Source organism: Nannospalax galili, unplaced genomic scaffold (genome assembly GCF_000622305.1).
Source record: "Nannospalax galili isolate Female #2095 unplaced genomic scaffold, S.galili_v1.0 scaffold1272, whole genome shotgun sequence".
Lineage (NCBI taxonomy): Eukaryota > Metazoa > Chordata > Mammalia > Rodentia > Spalacidae > Nannospalax > Nannospalax galili.
The window spans coordinates 2,035,999-2,053,614 of record NW_008332402.1 but is presented as its reverse complement, the minus strand read 5'-3'; the positions used below and the strand labels follow the sequence as shown (position 1 = coordinate 2,053,614).

At 40.9% G+C, this 17,616-nt stretch overlaps 1 protein-coding gene across 2 annotated transcripts in view; it reads left to right on the top strand.

The window, feature by feature from the left end:
• Smad1 (SMAD family member 1) overlaps nt 1-16,784 on the top strand; it is a 76,550-nt gene extending 59,766 nt beyond the window's left edge. For both annotated transcript variants that reach the window (XM_008827481.3, XM_029560822.1), the window contains exons 5-7: nt 3,764-3,985; nt 9,937-10,193; nt 16,360-16,784. In XM_008827481.3, coding sequence (XP_008825703.1) covers nt 3,764-3,985; nt 9,937-10,193; nt 16,360-16,503 — 623 coding nt within the window. In that variant the 3' untranslated portion in view covers nt 16,504-16,784. The remainder of the gene's footprint in view (nt 1-3,763; nt 3,986-9,936; nt 10,194-16,359) is intronic.
• The last annotated feature ends 832 nt before the right edge of the window (nt 16,785-17,616 follow it).

Here is a 17,616-nt window from a genome sequence, read left to right as displayed (position 1 = left end):
ACATTGTGACTTTTAGCCAAGAAACTGGCTACTTTTCTTTAGGGTCTTTTTACCTTAACTGCCTAGCCAATTCCTACCTATCATGCCATCCCCTGGAGGATTTACCCAAATTACCAATGACTGCTCTGGTGCAGACCTCTCTGGCTTCTTCCATGCTGAACAGGGACACAGGGTGAGGCAATTGGGGTACCCCTTCAGTGGGTCTATCTAAAAAACTCCCAAATTGCATAACTCTTTTCTGTAGGGGGAAAAGAAAGTTTCTGACTGGTGCATAGGAGATGTGAAGGAGAGTAGTTAGCATTATAAGTTCTAGACAGGGAAGTAGAAAAAAAGTCAGAACAGGGCAATTTTCAAATGTTCATAATGAGAGTCCATTGGTCCAAAAGCATCCCTCTATTGGGTTCCTCCTCATTTTTCTTTTGTCTTCCAAGGCTGGACTCTAGAGAAATGGATTCAGGATTTGCTTTCAGGTATTTTGATAGCTGTTGAAGTGGTTAGAAATAGTGTCAGGTCCCTCTCAAGGGCTTCTAGATAGGGGGAGAAAACAAATTTATCTATCATTTTAGAACAATAGCTGGTTGTCTCCCTTAGCTACAGGTGGGCACTACAGTATTGCAGACCAAGATTTGAAGTCTTACATCTGAGCAGCACTTTCTGCTTAGGAACAAAATCATCAATGAGAAATAATTGTCTAAATAACTTTTTATATGGACTTAAGCTTAATGTCTAGGAAGTATAATCCCTTGAACTCTTAAAGAAATGTACTGATCACTTTACTCTTTGGTTATACTTTCCTTTGTCTTTCTTAAAGAGCACAAACACCAGCTTAACTAATGAAGGCCAGGGTGCAGGTATATGGTCATCTGTTTCGATGTTTGTGTCTTCAGTAAGTGATGGCATAGAATCGGGGCTGGAAGCAATGTCTTGCACTGGGCAGGAGGCCCTGAGAGGCCATCTCCTAGAGTGTTGTTTCCAGCAGTGATTGTCAAAATTAGAAATTCATACAGCTGGGTTTCCAGATTTCTTTGGTCATAGAATAGACACTCAAACCGTCTGTCCCCAGCCCTGTTCTGTCACTGCTACTTACCAGCATTTGTTTCCTTCCCCCTCTATTAGATCCTAACTTTGCTGCCAAAAGAAATGAAAACACAAGTTTTTCCACCTTTCTCTGTGAAGAACTTACAAGCAGAACTGAACATTGCTTTCCCCCTCTGCTTGAAGGGCAAGCCTTCACTGCCAGCTCCATTTTAGCCTCAGGACTGTGACTAGGTGGAGGCGCCACCTGTTTCCCAGGTCCCCAGTGCTAAACTGAGTGTGCTCGATAGAGTGCAGAGGGCGGGTGCTAGTGTCACTGAGCACCCCCAGACAGTCACTGAGCCACCGTGAGGTATCATGGTGTTGTGCTGAGTAAAAGCTCCAAGTCAGTAACTCCTGCAGGAGGCGCCTCACCAAGCTGTCAGCGTGGGCGCAAAGCAAAATGACATTAAAATCAGTTTGGTGGCTAGATTCATCCTACTTTAATCTTAACACTGTTTTTAGTAAAGTAGGAGGTGCCTCAGACTTTTTCAGAATTGCTTACGTTTTTAAAATTTGATGCTATCTATATGATATTGTAATAATTGCTATCTGTCCTATACATGTGTTCAGACCCATAGACTGTAACTCCAAGAGTGTCCCTAATGCTGCCTCTGGTCTTTCAGAGGACACGATGTGTTCTTGGAGGTTCTTTGATTATACTGACTGGCTGGGGATCTTGGAGTGTGAGAGGAGTGGGAGAGGCTGTGCATGTGTCGGGGATGAGGGCCTATGAGAAGGCTCTGCTTTATGCTCAGCTTTGCTGAGACCCTAAACTGTTTCAACAGTGATAATAATCCCAAAGAATCTTAGATGTACAGTGAAGTAAATTAGAATACACAGCTTTTAAATCAGACTTTAATTTTTTTTTCCTTTATTTTATGGCTCCTGGTCACCTTTAGAACATTCTCTTAACCATATATTTAGCAGTAAACACATAGAGTCTGAGAAAAGAACCCCTACCCCACCCATGTTTGGATTTTCTGTTTGGGGAGCAGTATAGCAGGAGTCATGGATACAGTACTGTACTCTCTGTGGACCCTGTAACTATATTGTGAAGATTAGGCCTATTTCCCAAAATAGAGACCTTACTTTTAAGATTTTTTCCTTTAAGCAGTTTTTAAAATGTTCCCCACTAGAGTAGATTTACACTATTTCCACAGGAAGGAATGTTAACCTCTTTCCTGTTGCTGCCCTTGATGGTTTTCCGAGAGCAGGGGTCAGCAAGCTACAGCCCACAGACCAGTCAGGCTGCTGTCTACTTTTGTAAATAAAGCTTTATTAGAACACAGCTGTGCCCATTCATTACATATTATCTAAGACCATTTTTGTACTACAAAGTCAGAGTGGAATTGTGATCAAGACCATATGCCCTACAAAATCTTTCTGGCCTTTTATAGGAAGGAAAGTGTGTCAGCTTCTAACCTAGATGAATAGTATTTTTGAACACTCTGATAACTAGTAAAGGCCTTCTGTCACGGATGGTGTGACTTAGTTGTTTAGCAAACAAGGGAAATAGTGTATGTATTTTCAGCGGACCCACTTAAGCGTATAAAGTAACTAAGACCCTGGGTAGGTTTTTAGATGAACATTTTCTTTGTTTTGGGGGGGGTTTGTTTGTTTGTTTTTTCAAACCAAATTCTAAAATGAGGTGAATTTCAGGTTGGTATTAAAAACAAATTCTTCTCCCTTAACCGTGTTTGACTGTGGATTTTCTTTCCATTTCTTAGGATTGTACACCTAAGACTCCATGAACCTCAGATCACTATAGACTTGGTCTGTTAGAAATTTTGTGATTTGTGTTCCTGGAATCTCTAAAGCAGTGTTACAAGAGGTTTTGCTACAGAAGCAACTTATCTTCAAACTTTTTAGTTAAAAGCATTTAGAAGCACATTTTGTTTAGAGATTAGTTAGTCTTAAGAGATTTGACTTAACAAGCTGCATCCTGTCAGTAAAGTTGGGTAATTTCCATTGTTGGCCCATTCTGGGAATGGAGAGACAAAACACACCTGCTCTGCATGACTTAAAGCAGATATAAGGGAGTTAGCATGAAATCTGGATGAGAGAGATATGATTCACTCTGTGAGAATGGCCAGCTGGCAAGATTACTTCCTGAGTTAGAATCACAGCAGAACTAGAGCTGTGGTCATCACTGGCAACCTCGTATGAAGTCAAGCTGAGTCTCACCCGGAGTTACAAGTTAATTTTGAGGGCTTTGAGAACACGTAGGTACACCCAGGCTTTGCCAGAAGCAGCTCCTTCCCGTGCCAGCCCTCCGGCACATCTCCAGCTCTCTGTTGTTCTGTCCCACTTGCTTTTTCACTTGTCACTTGTTGGGTTTTTTAGATGGTGTGCCAGGGTCTATGGTAGGGGTGATTTCCTTTCTGCATGTTAAAGAGCAAGTAGTAGGTCATTAGTATTCAGCAACTGCTGTCACTAGGCTTGTTTAGCTGGTATTTTGGTTTTCTGCTAGTCATTGAAGAAAATTGTTCCCCAATTAAAGGAGAACGCCACCCTTAATAAGAAGTGCTTCAGACCTCATAGAAAAATTAAATTACTTGGTAATCGCAGCTGCCCTCCTCTGTCTTCATTCCATAGTGCTGAGCCAGCTTTACAGTGCAGCTTCAGTTTGGGGGCGCTCCAGGTGCAAACCGTGACTGATATAGAACCTTGTCTTTCCTTCTTACAGATGTTCAAGCAGTTGCATATGAGGAACCAAAACACTGGTGCTCTATTGTCTACTATGAGCTCAACAACCGTGTGGGTGAGGCGTTCCATGCCTCCTCCACAAGTGTGCTGGTGGATGGTTTCACTGATCCTTCCAACAACAAGAACCGCTTCTGCCTTGGGCTGCTCTCCAACGTTAACCGGAATTCTACTATTGAGAACACCAGACGGCATATTGGAAAAGGTAGTCTTCCCGTTACCTCTTCTAGATGTCCATCTCGTGTAGCCCTGGTACCCCAGAAGTGACTGTCATTCCCATGGCAAACACCAACTAATGTTCAGTGGCTGCAGTTTGGAAGTATTTTTCAAATTTGTATTTTCTAGAAGTTCTTCTATTTGGTGATTTTAGCATTTTCCCTGTCACGATATTGATAGGAGCTGGCTGGAACTGTGACTTGCTATGTGCTTAAATGTGTGGGTAATGCTCAGAGCACCATTTTCACTATGGAGTCAAGAAAGGGGTGTGACGGTCTGTGGAGGTGTCAGTGTAAAATCATAACTTAATAATGTGTTTATGTGCTTGTGTGTTTGTCTGTCTATTTATGAACCTATCTCTCTACAGTCTGAACATGCATTCAGTTTCTGTTCTGTCTACTGAAAGGGCCAAGAAGCAAAGATGCCCAGTAGCGATAAGCACATCCCGTGCCCAGATCATCACTGCTAATACTTTTTCCCAACTCGGAGGAACCAAGGCTGGTCCTAAGCCAAGACAAGATGAGCTTGAAACGGCTCAAAAGGGAGGAAGTAATGAGGAAATGATAGCGCCTTCCAGGGGCCGACTTGTAGCGGCTTCTACCGCACAGCGAGAGCACTTCGGTACCAAAGTACAGTTGTCCTTTGCTATCTGTGGAGGGATTGTCCCAGACCCCTGAGAGCACTAAATCCATGGGTGTTCAATTCCCTCCTATAAAACGTGTTTCATAGAGCCCGTGTACATCCTCCCTTGTTAGGTCCTCTCTAGATGTGTTACATTTCCACACTGTCAGGGCCATGTAAACAGTTGTTATACTACACAATTTGTTTAATCAATCACGATAAGGCAGAATCTGTATGTAGTAGTGTTGGTACTGCTGCTTAAAAAAAACATTTTTCTTCTGTGGGTAATTGAAACTGGATTCAGAATCCACAGATAAAGTTCTGCAGCAAAGAATTTTAAACAAAACTGCCAGGTGTAATGTTTTAATGCCTCCACTCAGAAGACTAAGCAGCTGAAGGACCAAGAACTCAAAGCCAAAAGAAAAAGAAAAAAGTAACTGAGCATGTCCATAGTCATATTGCACTCTACGCTAAATTATCTTGTAGTATTAGTGAACAAAATAAAAGTAAGACATTTTTTAAAAAGAGGAATTCAGGGGCTGGAGAGATGGCTCAGCGGTCGAGGGCACTGGCTGCTCTTGCAGAGGACCTGGGTTCGATTCCCAGCAACCACATGGCAGCTAACAACAGTTCGTTGTTAGCTCTGTTCTCCAGTTCGAGGGAAACCCAACACCCTCTTCTGGCTCCACGGGTATTGCATGACACAGGCACACTTACATATATGCAGGCAATACACTCATATACATACAATAAAAATAAATAATTTATTTGGCCATACTAATCATAAATAGAGGAATAAATTAATTGGGAAGGGTGATGGATAAATGTAAAGCAAGTGCTAGAATACAAAAATCATCATTTTTGCAACCACTGTGGTAAAGACCGAGCAAGAACCATCCGTGTAGGGCTTACAAGACGGCGAAGGTGCTTACCACCAAGCGCAACCACCTGAATTTGATCCCCATTTCCACGTGGTGGAAGGACAGCACCGACTCCTAAAAGTTGTCCTCTGACCTCCACACACGAGCCGTGGCACATGCTGTACATGCTTACATACCACACACTCATGAAAATGAATAAGTAAATGTAGTTCTTAAAAAAAGAATCATCACTATATGCCGAATATAAGGAGAAATTTTTATACGAATCAGGATATTTCTATGGGTTTAAAGTGTTTCTCCACAAATGATGTATTACTTTCAAAGGCGAGTAAAGATGCAGAGTAGTAAATTGTCTGATTGATTTCCCCCATCTTGACGTCACCACTGAGAGTCAGATGGGTAACATATGCCTCCAGATGGGGAGCCCTGAGAGGCCAGGGACATCACCCTCCCAGAATTCCACTTGAAAATGTGAATCTGACCCAATCCTGGGGACACATCAGACAAATCCACATGAGAAGCAGTCTGTTTTAAAGAGTGTAGATTGGGGGCCAGAGAGATGGTTGAACAGTTAAGAGGATTTGCTGCTCTTGCAGGGGACCTGGGCTCAGGTCTGAGCACCCACATTAGGCTGCTCACAACTATCTGTAACTCCAGCTCTGAGGGATCTTAGGCCCTCTTCTGGTCTCCACAGGCATTCTCATGCACATACACACACATGCACATAAATAAAAATAAAGTTTAAAAGAGTGAGAAATATGAAATATCTGTCAAAAAAAGATGCAGAAATATTCCCAATTCAAGATTAAAGGATATAATAGCTGTCTCTAAGATTTGACTGTTGGCATAGTCCTGAACTCTATAGAAAGGGGAAATACTAGAAAGGGTACTTGAAGACATCAGACAAAACAGGAGTATGCACATTAGATAAAGGTATGTATCGCTTGAATTTCCTGGCATTGCAAACTGTATTGTGTATATAAGATGTGTCATGTGCTCCTTAGGAAATGCACACTTGTACACTTAAGTGTTTAGCGATAAAGAGTCATTTTGAAATGGTGCAGGAAAAAAGTATATATGTATAAAAATGTCTGTGCTTACTATCTGTCTCTAAAGAATGCATACAGGGGTGTGTGTGTGTGTGTGTGTGTGTGTGTGTGTACACGCATGTGTGCGCAGCAGGCGGGAGGGCCTGAGTGACAGGGCAAGTGAGCTGCATTGTGCAGCAGACGACCTTGGATAACGGTTACCTCATGTTCTCTGTTCTCTTTTTCGTTGCTCTTTGTTCTACTTCAGCTTTTTTTATGTTTGAAATTATTTCCAGAGTAAAAATTTTTGAAAGCTTGGGCAGTTTATAGCAGTAAACCAGTTTAAAAGGTTATTTTAACACGGACTTAAGAGGCATTTGAGACAAAGCTTTAATATTGAACTTAGATTCAAAAAGGAACCCCAACAATCCTTTAAGTAGACATTGATGGACATTCCCTTCATATGTATGATAAGAAAAGAAAACATGAGTTTCAGCCATGGTGGAATGGTAGCTCCTGAGTAGGTAGCACACACAGGTGTCTTCCTGGACCTGCAAGTCTCTCAAGTCATGTGTAAACACATTTATCATGGGGAATATATTTTTCATTAAATTGTAAAGGTGACTGTTCCCCCAAAGCCATAAAAAATGTACAATTTCCTCTTAAAAAGTTAGGAGGGAAATAGGGATTCTGGGAATGCTCTTACTTAAAGTTCTTCCAGATGCCTGAGGGGTACCATGCAGAATTATATAGATCATGGGAGGGTGCCAAGGTTAGCAGCATTTGTAGATGACATGACTGACTGATAGTATTCTTGGGGTAGATTCTTGAGTGAAGCTAGTAGGCCAGAGTCCTTGATATATGCTGCCAAATTAAAGCTTTTATTAATCTCTGCTCTTTCTAGATATGTACAAGTCTGTGTCTTTTCACTCCTGCCAGCTTACAGATGAGCAGTGTGTGTGTGTGTGTTTACCAAGAAGCTTGTATCTCCATTTTTTCCTAACATAGCAATCAGAACTACTTAGAAAATAAATTGGAGGGGAAAATCTGATCCCTAGTAGCAACAGAAAGCACTAATTTCTTTGAAATAAGCTGAACCTGTAATATATGAGAATTATACTAAAGAAAATCAAATTTTATACTAAGAGAGAAAGAAAATTGGATAAATAGGTAGTGTTCCTTAAAGGGATGGCTTAATATTGTGAAAGCATTTAAGTAGCTATTAATTCTTCCTAAATTCTTTTGTGTTTATAACAAATTAAACTCCAGTATGATGTTTTGTGAAAGTTGGATAATGTATATCCAGTATTACTTGGAAAAATAAGAATAGTAAATCTAAAATGGACTCTAAAGAAAAAGTTTTTGTATTAGGACTGATAAACCAGTGAAAAGCTACAAGTAAATCAGTGTATAGATGAGACAATGAGTAAATTAAACACAGACTGTACTGTATATAAAAGTTTAATGTTAAGTGATCATAACAGGCCAGTAGAGTCCCCTAATGGTCCTGCAGTACAAAGTTAGCTTTGGAGAGGCCTGAGGGTGGTGGGGAGATATCCTGACCTCATACCACACTTGACTGGATTAATGTGTATTCATAAAAGGCAAACAATTAAAAAGCTAGATGAAATACATTTGATCTAAGAGGTAGAGGTTTTCTACCTCCAAAAAGATCCTAAGAGATTTGACTAAAGGATTTCAAAGTTCTCTAGGTTAAAAAGTACGCATCATGAATAAAATGGAAACACAAAAGGGGAGCAGAGAGACATGAGATAAATTATTTATATCTGGCCTATTATTTCAGCTCATGAAAAAATAATACAAACCCAAGAACCCCAGTGGGATAAATAGGTGAGAACTAGAGACAGTGAGTTTACCAGAGATACCCAAATGGCTAATAAACCGTGAGAGCATGCCCAGCCCCATGTGCAAATTAAAGCAATTACATTGTTTTTCAACTACGAACTAGGGACTTTGCCTTTGTTTAATCTCAGGTTCAATGCTGGTATGGGTCAGATGAACAAAGTGCTCCCACACTGCTGATGTGGTATAAACCAATACAAATGTTCTGGAAAGTCGTTTGGCAAAGTGATTCAAAAGCCTTCGATCCAGTGATTTAACTTCCAGGAACCTGTCTTATGAATATTAGTAAAAACTGTCCTGTGACATTTATCATGGCATTCAGATAATAGCAGAAAATTGGTATCAACACAGTGGTCCACTGATGTGGGAATCAGTAAATAAGTTACACACACACACACACACACACACACAATCATGCAGAAATTTACAAGGAAACTTTAATAATACATAAATCTAGATACAGTAATTTAAAATAGTAACAGCTGATTCCTTTAACACTAAAGGAATATTTTCTGCATCTCTGTATTTTGATTTATTGCCTAAATTTTCTAAAAATGAAAATTCATTATTTTTATAATCAAAGGGAAAAAAAGCTTTCTTGTAGATTCCTCTGAATCAGACCAAAAAAACAACTTTCTACCACAGCAGGTATTTAGTTGTTACAGAAGTCCTAACCCCCGCGTGTCCAGAGAAGCACCATGTGGTATTTCCTGAGACAGTTGCTGTACATTGACTAAGGTTTTCATTTGAAGCCACCCTGCCTGTGACTGTCAGCTAGTAGCTGTGTCACGTCCTTTAATAGCAGCCTTTGTTCTGGGGGTTTTCCCTTTTCTTTCTTTTAAGGATTTTTCTTTATTCATTTTATGTGTCTGTGATGTGGGCCGGGGGCATGCAGAGGTCAGAGGCCAACTTTGTGGAGTCTGTTTTTCCTTCCGTCTTCCCTGGGAGAGCCAGCTGGCCATCCCGTTCCCTTCCTTTGAAAGCCAGCTAAGACCTGTTGCCTGTGCTCTTGGTCTTTCAGTAGGTCGTTATTTTTGCTGAGCTCTTATTTCGCATAGTATGACATTTTTTTCTAGTTTTCAGTCTTTGTTTTTAACGAGACCTTCTGTCTTACAGTGTTTCCTCCACCTTTACTGAGTGCCCCTTGTCTCTCCTCTGACGTTCTCTCAGCAACTTCGCACTGGCATCAATGTGGGAGGCCTTATAGGGTGAATACACACAGGATCCCCCAATAAAGTCCAGGTTTTCTTACACTTCCTATTTAGAGTTTGAAAACACTTTAAACTATGGCCAAGCAGAGTATTAAATAACCAAAATGAAATTGCTATACTTTGTTACTGTTTTTGAGAGACTTCTCTGTTATTTCTTAAACACATTTGACACAAGGACAGTACAATTAACCAAGATTCTGTTAGTTGTTCAGGACTTAGACAATGCCGTGTAACTAGCCAAAGTTCAAACCCTTCATGAACTTATAATTGTACCTTGACGCTGCTTAGCTGCCTTGCATCTGGGGTAACTAACTGGCATGATTTGTCTTCCTGCAGGAGTTCACCTTTATTACGTTGGAGGAGAGGTGTATGCTGAATGCCTGAGTGACAGCAGCATCTTTGTGCAGAGTCGGAACTGCAATTACCACCATGGATTTCATCCCACAACCGTCTGCAAGATCCCCAGTGGGTGCAGCTTGAAAATTTTCAACAACCAAGAATTTGCTCAGTTACTGGCACAATCTGTGAATCATGGTTTCGAGACGGTCTATGAGCTCACCAAAATGTGTACCATACGCATGAGCTTTGTGAAGGTGAGGGGCTCTGATCCCTGTGGTACACATGTGCCACATCCTGTGCTTTCTCATAATATCTAAACCTGTGTGTTCTTGATGCACAGAGGGATTTTTCAACGTCTGACCAGAGTGTCAGTTACCAGGAGGCTGTGCTGGGACATAAAAATGCTGTGCTATCAGTAGCTGCTTCTGCTGTCCTTCCCTATTCAAGTAGCACTGTCTCAGCTACTGTGTATTTACTTTGTGTGTGTGTGCACGTGTGTGTGTGTGCGTGCGTGTGTGTGTGTGTGTGTGTGTGTGTGTGTGTGTGTGTGTAATTTGTACACATACATATCACTGCAGACCCTTGTGGTCAGAGGACAACTTACAGGAGTCAATTCTCCCACCGTGTGGGTCTCAGGGATTGAACTCAGGTCATCAGGCTTGTGATAGGTGCCTTTAACCCCTGAACCATTTCATTAGGTCTGACTGAGGATGAGCTTTGAGTCGTGATCCTCCAGCTTCTACCTCTGGAGTGACTGGGATTACAGGCCTGGTGCCACTACTCTACCCCGTTTTAGGTAGTACTGGGGATTGAACTGAAGGTCTCTGGTATTCAAGGTTAGCATTTTACCCATGGGGCTATTTCCCCAACACCATAGCCTCTGTAATACCATAGAAAATGGTATGTGTTTAACATGTAGTTTAAATATATGATTGTCTTATGAAATCAGCTGAATAAATCTCTCTCTCGCTCACTCTGTCTCTTTAGTATTTTTATGGTGATAATATTTGCTGCATGATCTGCTTCTGAAAAATAAAAGTTCAGGGCCAATGAGAATGGTTCAGGGGGTAAAAGCACTCAGTGCATACCCTGACGACTTGAGTTCAATTCCCAGGACCTATATGGTAGGAGAGAATAGACTTCCTTACCCTGTTCTCTGACTGCCATGTGTACACACACAGACACACACACACACACACACACAGGCACACAATAAATGAGTATAAAAATATTAAATAATAGTTAATCACACTGGAAATTATTTTCAGTTCGTCAGATTTTTTTAAGTATTTCTAGTAAATCTTGTGTTATGTATAATTCAAAAGTTGGGAAGGCACTTGCCCTTTGCTCTAAGAGTGTGTTGTTTGTAAGGTTTGAGAACCAAGAGGGTTCAAGACATTGTTCATAATAAATTATCTCTGTCCTCTTCCACCAGTGAGAAAGTTTTAAAGATATCATTGAAATGTGAAAAAAAATGAATATCTGATTATGACCTATTCTAGTAACTGACTTGTCTGGTCTCAAAGATCAGTTTTCACCCTGCATCACCTTGAGAAAGAGAACTAATTATAAACTTGGATGAGGCACTTGCCTTTCATGTGCTGTCTTCACAAGCTCACCTAGCTTGTTGTTAAACCTGTTGAGTAATGTGTTTATTACTAAGGATAATTTTGGGACCTTACTTTCTTAATCATCTTCTAGATCAAAGGTGTCTTTCCGGTCTAATATTTTTTTCCTACCTCATAGCTGAATGTGGCACCTCTTTAATATTAAAGGAGGGTTTTTACCCCTTAAAGAGGTTGACCTACGTGTTGTGGACAGATGAGACCACGGAGACTTTCCTCATTCATTACTCACAAGTGCTTTTTAATTTTTGACTTAGCATATTGGCTCAGATGATTTTCAAAATGAGGCCAGTGACTTGCCAAAGTGGTTTTTTTGTTTGTTTTTATAAGAAAAAAACTGTTGTGAACCGAAAAGCAGTTCTGGGTGCAACTGTCCTTTCAACTGGTTGAGGCTCAGGGTCTCGCCTGAGGGCCTCATGCTCTTGATCTGTAAAATGGGAATGGAGGGACTTGGGACTGCGGTAATTATTCTTGAGGTCCTTTGATGAAGCTATTATTATTGAATTCTTGAAGAATTTATGGCTCTTACACTCCAATTAGCTTTCTCCTTGCATTCATTTTCTATTGATTCCCTAATCAATTTTAACTGTTACTTTTGTAGATTGTAATAATTTACTTTTACACAACCAAGAACAACCTTTATACTAACAGAAGGTAGTTAGAATGCAAATCCATACATTCGAGATGTAGTAATATTCTTTCAGCAAATATTTTAGCACTATTCCAGAGAAACGGCACAAAATGAAAGAAATATCCAAAGTATTGCGGTGCTGGAGAGATGACTCAGCAGTTAAGAGCACTAGCTGCTCTTACAGGGGACCCCGGTTCAGTTCCCAGCACCCACATTGTGGTAAATAGCTATTCACAGCTCCAGTTCCAGGGGATCCAATGCCCTTTTCTGACCTCCCTGGGCATTGCATCTTATGGGTGCACTTATACACATACAGGCAATATACTTATACACATAAAATAAAATTAATAAATAAAATAGTTTTAAAAAGACCTAAAGTCTCTAGCTTCAAGATACATATGGCCCCCTCTGTGTTTAATTGTAACACAGCATAAAAGAATTTAATACGACTAGCTTGGAGAGAGATGTGCAGGATGTAATGGGTATGGCTGGGAAGCCAGACTTAAGAATTCAGGGCATCAAACCTTATTTAAAAACTTAGTGATAGGCTGGTGAGATGGCTCAGCTGTTACGAGCTTTTGCTGCTCTTGCAGAGGACTGGAGCGCAGTTCCCAGTACTTGAGTTAGGTGGCTCATAACCACCTAAAACTCCAGCCCCAGAGGATCTGACACCCTCTTCTGGCCTTTGCAGGCACCTGCACACATGTGTACGTGGACACATAGAAACAAATATATCTTTTAAATAAACCTTGGCAACATGGTGAGAGCTGTTTTAGCAACAGAAGCATTGCACCTTTCTGCAGCACTTGTTTGTTACAAGGGCCACTGCTTTACACTCCCTACACGGGTCTTGCAGAAAGGAAGCAGAGCATCTTACATTCAAGGAAATCCTGTGCTATTTTTGAGATAATTTTTTATGTTAATATAAAAACATTTTTACCAATTTTTAAAATTTCATGTGCATGAGTGTTTTGCTTGCATGAGTGTAAGTGCACCTGCGTCATGCAATGCCCACAGAGGCCAGAAGAGAGCGTTGGATCCCCTGGAACTGGAGTTAGGGACAGTTGTCAGCCACCATGTAGGTGCTGGGAGATCCTCTGAAGAGGATCCCAGATCCTCTGAAGTACAGCAAGTGCTTTTAACCACTGAGCCATCTCTCCAGCCCTAAAAACGTGTTTTATAAATTATTTATATCTTAAGCTCTCCCATATCTTGACAAGTCCAAATCAGTTTGGCTGAGTATATGTCTGAAGAGCTTCTAGTTCGTGCCAGTGACTGTACTGGATATCAGAGGTCAGAGCTAAGCCCTATGCCTTCAGAGAGCACACTGTCTAAAGAGATGAATCTTTGTGGTAGCTGTTGAGTAACAGACAAATGCACAGGTGTGTAGGCACACACAGGCAGAGTTCACATTCCCCAGCTTTCTCCTAAAACTTGCCATAGTCTGACGTGTTTTATAAAACCTCTGCAGACGGTAAGTAGCTGCGATGAATGGAGCCTGAGTACCAGCGTTCTTCCTGAAACAAGGACCTGTCAGATGTGTGTGTTCTGTTGTCCACTCACACCAACCCCAATTTTTTTCAACTTGGAACAGTCTCTCTGTGTAACTCAAGCTAGCCAAAAACTCACTGTGCAGTCCAGACTAGCCTTAAAGTCATGATCCTCCTGCCTCAGCCTCTGAATAGAGCTGGGATTATAGGTACACACTACTATACCTGGCTTTTATTGTGACTTCTACAGAACTTTATTGTCTTAATTGGTCATTCTGAAGCCATCTAGAAAAATACCTTGTCCAAAGGAATGACAGACTCTGTGGCTTCAAGGCAATGAGTAGGCATCAGTAAGAGCGCTGGGGACACTTAGGTGTTCAGCCAGTTTCATGGAGAAACTGAAAGTTCTAGAGCTCTGTGTTGCTGATAGATAGAACTTCATTAACCCAATCAGTCTGGCTTCGCCTTTGCCTTATTAATTGATGATAAAGAGAAAATTTGAAAATAGCTTTAACAGGGCTGGGGCTAACAGGACTGTTGGCCTGTCATATGGGAGGCCTTGTATTCAGTTGCCAGTGCCACAGAAATGGGCATGCTGGTCCATACCTGTAATCCCAGCATGAGGGAGACTAGGGCAGGAGGATTGCCATGAGTTCACAGCCAGCTGGGACTACATAGTGAGTTTCAGGCCAGCCTGGACTGCAAACTCAAACCATGTCTCAAAGTTAATTAATGATGGCTGTTGGTAAAGTAATCCTGAGGACCTGAGTTTGGATCCTTACTACCCATTAAAACAAAACAAAACTAAGGACTGGCAAGATGGTTCAGTGGGTAAAGGTACTTGCTGTGCAAACCTGGCAACCTGAGTTCAATCCCTGGAACCCATGCAAAGGTGGAAAGAGAAAACTGATTCCACAGAGTTGTCCTCTGACCTCCACATTCACATCATGGCATACACACACACACTGCACATACACACAATAATAATTAAGTTAAAAAATAAATTCAGGAGTGGTAGTGTGTACCTTAATCCCAGCATAGGGGAAACTGAGCTAGGATCCCTGGGGCTTATTGGCTAGTCAGGCTAGCCTAATCAGCCAAAGCTCCAGGTTCAGAAAGAGACCCTGCCTAAAAAAATATGGTAGAGAGTGATTGAGGAAGACCCCTAAAGTTGACCTGGCCCCCCACATGCAAGCACAAATGAATAAAGGGTCTAGAGAGATTGCTCAGCGGTTAAGAGTGCATAGTGCTCTTGCATAGAACCCATGTTTGGTTACCAGTACCCATGTTGAACAATTCAAAGCTGCCCTCAAATCCAACATCCTTGTCTGGACTTGGAGGGCACTGCACTTGTGTATAAACACACTCAAACATACACATAGGCATGTAATTTAAAAATTAAAATAAAATCTTAAATAAAGCCAGGAGTGGTGGTACACACCTTTAATGCCTGCACTTGGAAGGCAGGAATGGGTAGCTTTGAACTCACAGAGTTCAAGGCCAACCTGGTCGATATAGCAAGTTCCAGGCTAGGCGGTTATATGAGACTTTGTCTTGATAGGTAGGTTGGTTGGTAGAATAAGATAAGTAAATAAAATTTTAAAATGTTTCCTATTGAATTTTTGTGATTTTTTTCACGCAATATAGTTTGATAGTATTTAGATCCCCTCCCCCACTGCTCCCCACCCAATTTAATTCTCATACACACACACACACACACACACACACACACACACACACGGCCTGTAAAGTCTGATTTGTGTCCCCACATGTCCTTCAGTGGGCCCATCCACCAGGGCCACCAAGAGTCCCGTCCCTCCCTGTAAGGCACTGTCTCTCCCCCTCCCAGCAGCCATGTATTGTCAAAAGTTCCTTAGGTTGGGGTGGCATTTCTTAACCACTTCCCCATGGCTATGCTGGGATTTTGTCTGGTTTGAGCTTGCATAGGACTTGCATGCTGTCACCATTGTGAGAGTTCCTGTGAGTAACTGACCAGCTATTGGGAAGACTGTCCTTGTTGTCACCCCTTCTGGCTCTTAAAAGTTTTCCACCTCCTGTTCCACAATGATCCCTGACCGTTGGGAGGCAGAGTTTGACACAGGCGTCCTGTCCAGGGATAAGCAGTCTGCAGCCTCCTGTTCTCTGCACACTGGCCAGTTGTGGGTCTGTGTTAATCACCATCCGCTTCATAAAGAAACTTCTCTAGTGACAGATGAGAGATGCATTCATCCTGTGTGTAAAAGTTGCACTGAAGATGTGTCACTTAGGATTAAGCATCTCACAGACACTTATTCTTTGCATTTGACCAGTTCTGGAACTCTCTAATAAGTCTCTGTTGCAAAAAGAAAGGGTTTAAAATAAAATTTTAACATTGCAGTAATGGGAAATGAGTATGTTTTAAAATGCCTTTATTCAAACAAATTTCAAATGTATTTTAAAACGTTGACTACCAAAGACCAGTAATGTTTAATCTGAAGTCTGTAGATAGACTTTGATTGGCCAGCATCCATGCCCTGAAAATTATCCACCAAATTACTTGTACAGTTGTAATGTATGCATTTCTCTTGTGGAAATAGTCATAGTTCTAATCAGAACCTCTGATGAGATTTTGTTTAGTAGACTGAACCACTGAGTTAAGCAAGTTAAACAACACCCAGTGTGTTTTCTTCCCTAGGGCTGGGGAGCTGAATACCATCGGCAGGATGTCACTAGCACCCCTTGCTGGATTGAGATACACCTGCATGGCCCTCTCCAGTGGCTGGATAAAGTTCTTACCCAGATGGGTTCGCCTCACAATCCTATTTCATCAGTGTCTTAAACAGCCTCGGGGTCTGTCTCTTGCAAACTATTGAGCCTTGCATGTACTTGAAGGATGGATGTGTCAGACAGGATGAAGAACTGACAAAGGAGCCTTGATAATACTTGACCTCTGTGACCAACTGTTGGATTGAGAAATTGCAAAACCTTGGTAACATACTGTTGATATCAAGAACCTGTTTAGTTTACATGTGACATTCTATTGTAAAATCAACTAGAATGCAGACTTTTAGCAGGATTCTGTGTATAGTTAAAAAAGAGATGGCCAAGCCAGGGACAAATTATCTATTAGAAAAATGGTCCTAAGAGATTTTTTTTTTGTGTTTGGCACTTTAAGGTCATCATTTGGCAGAAGTTTAACATTAATAGTCTTTCTGAAGTGTGTTTTTATCAGGTTCAGAGCCCATGTTGAATCATCTTCTCGTGGGTTTTCATAATATTTTAAAACCATTTGTTTAGTATTGAATGGTTTTTGTTTGTTTTTAAAGTAAAGGTTAATCTCTATGATCTACATAGTAATCTTTCTAAAATTGTATGCTAACTATACTGCTGTCAGAGTGATGTTAGGCATATGCTCTTTGCTAAATATGTATATAGAGAATATTTGGAGGTTATGAATAGTCTAATGACTAGTGAATCTAGAGGTATTTGAGGGGGTGGGGGAGGGAAATGTCAACCACAAATGTAGAATATACTGTAAAGTTCAGTTTGTTGCCTTAAAAAACAAACTGGTATCTGAATTTTGCTGTTTCTTTTCTTTTCTTTAGAGATTTTACCCCACTTTGCTTTCTGTCCTCTTCACTAAGCAGTTATGCAGCTATGTGATTCATATAACTGTGAGAGCAAGTGAATGATTCCTTCTGTTCTCACATTGGCTTGCTATGTGTTTCAATACTCAGTGTATGAAATGCTTGAATTTAATAAGCAGTTTTAAGGAGTTTACAGTATGGAAATAGGCTTTAATTTTCAAGCAAATTGTTTGCCAAATCTAGTAACTCATTATTTGCAGGATTTAAAGATCTCTATTTGAATCCGTTTCAGACTTTTTAAATGTTTTGTTTTGTTTGTTTTTGTACTGTTCGGTTTTATTTTTCTTCGTTAACCCTTTATATTC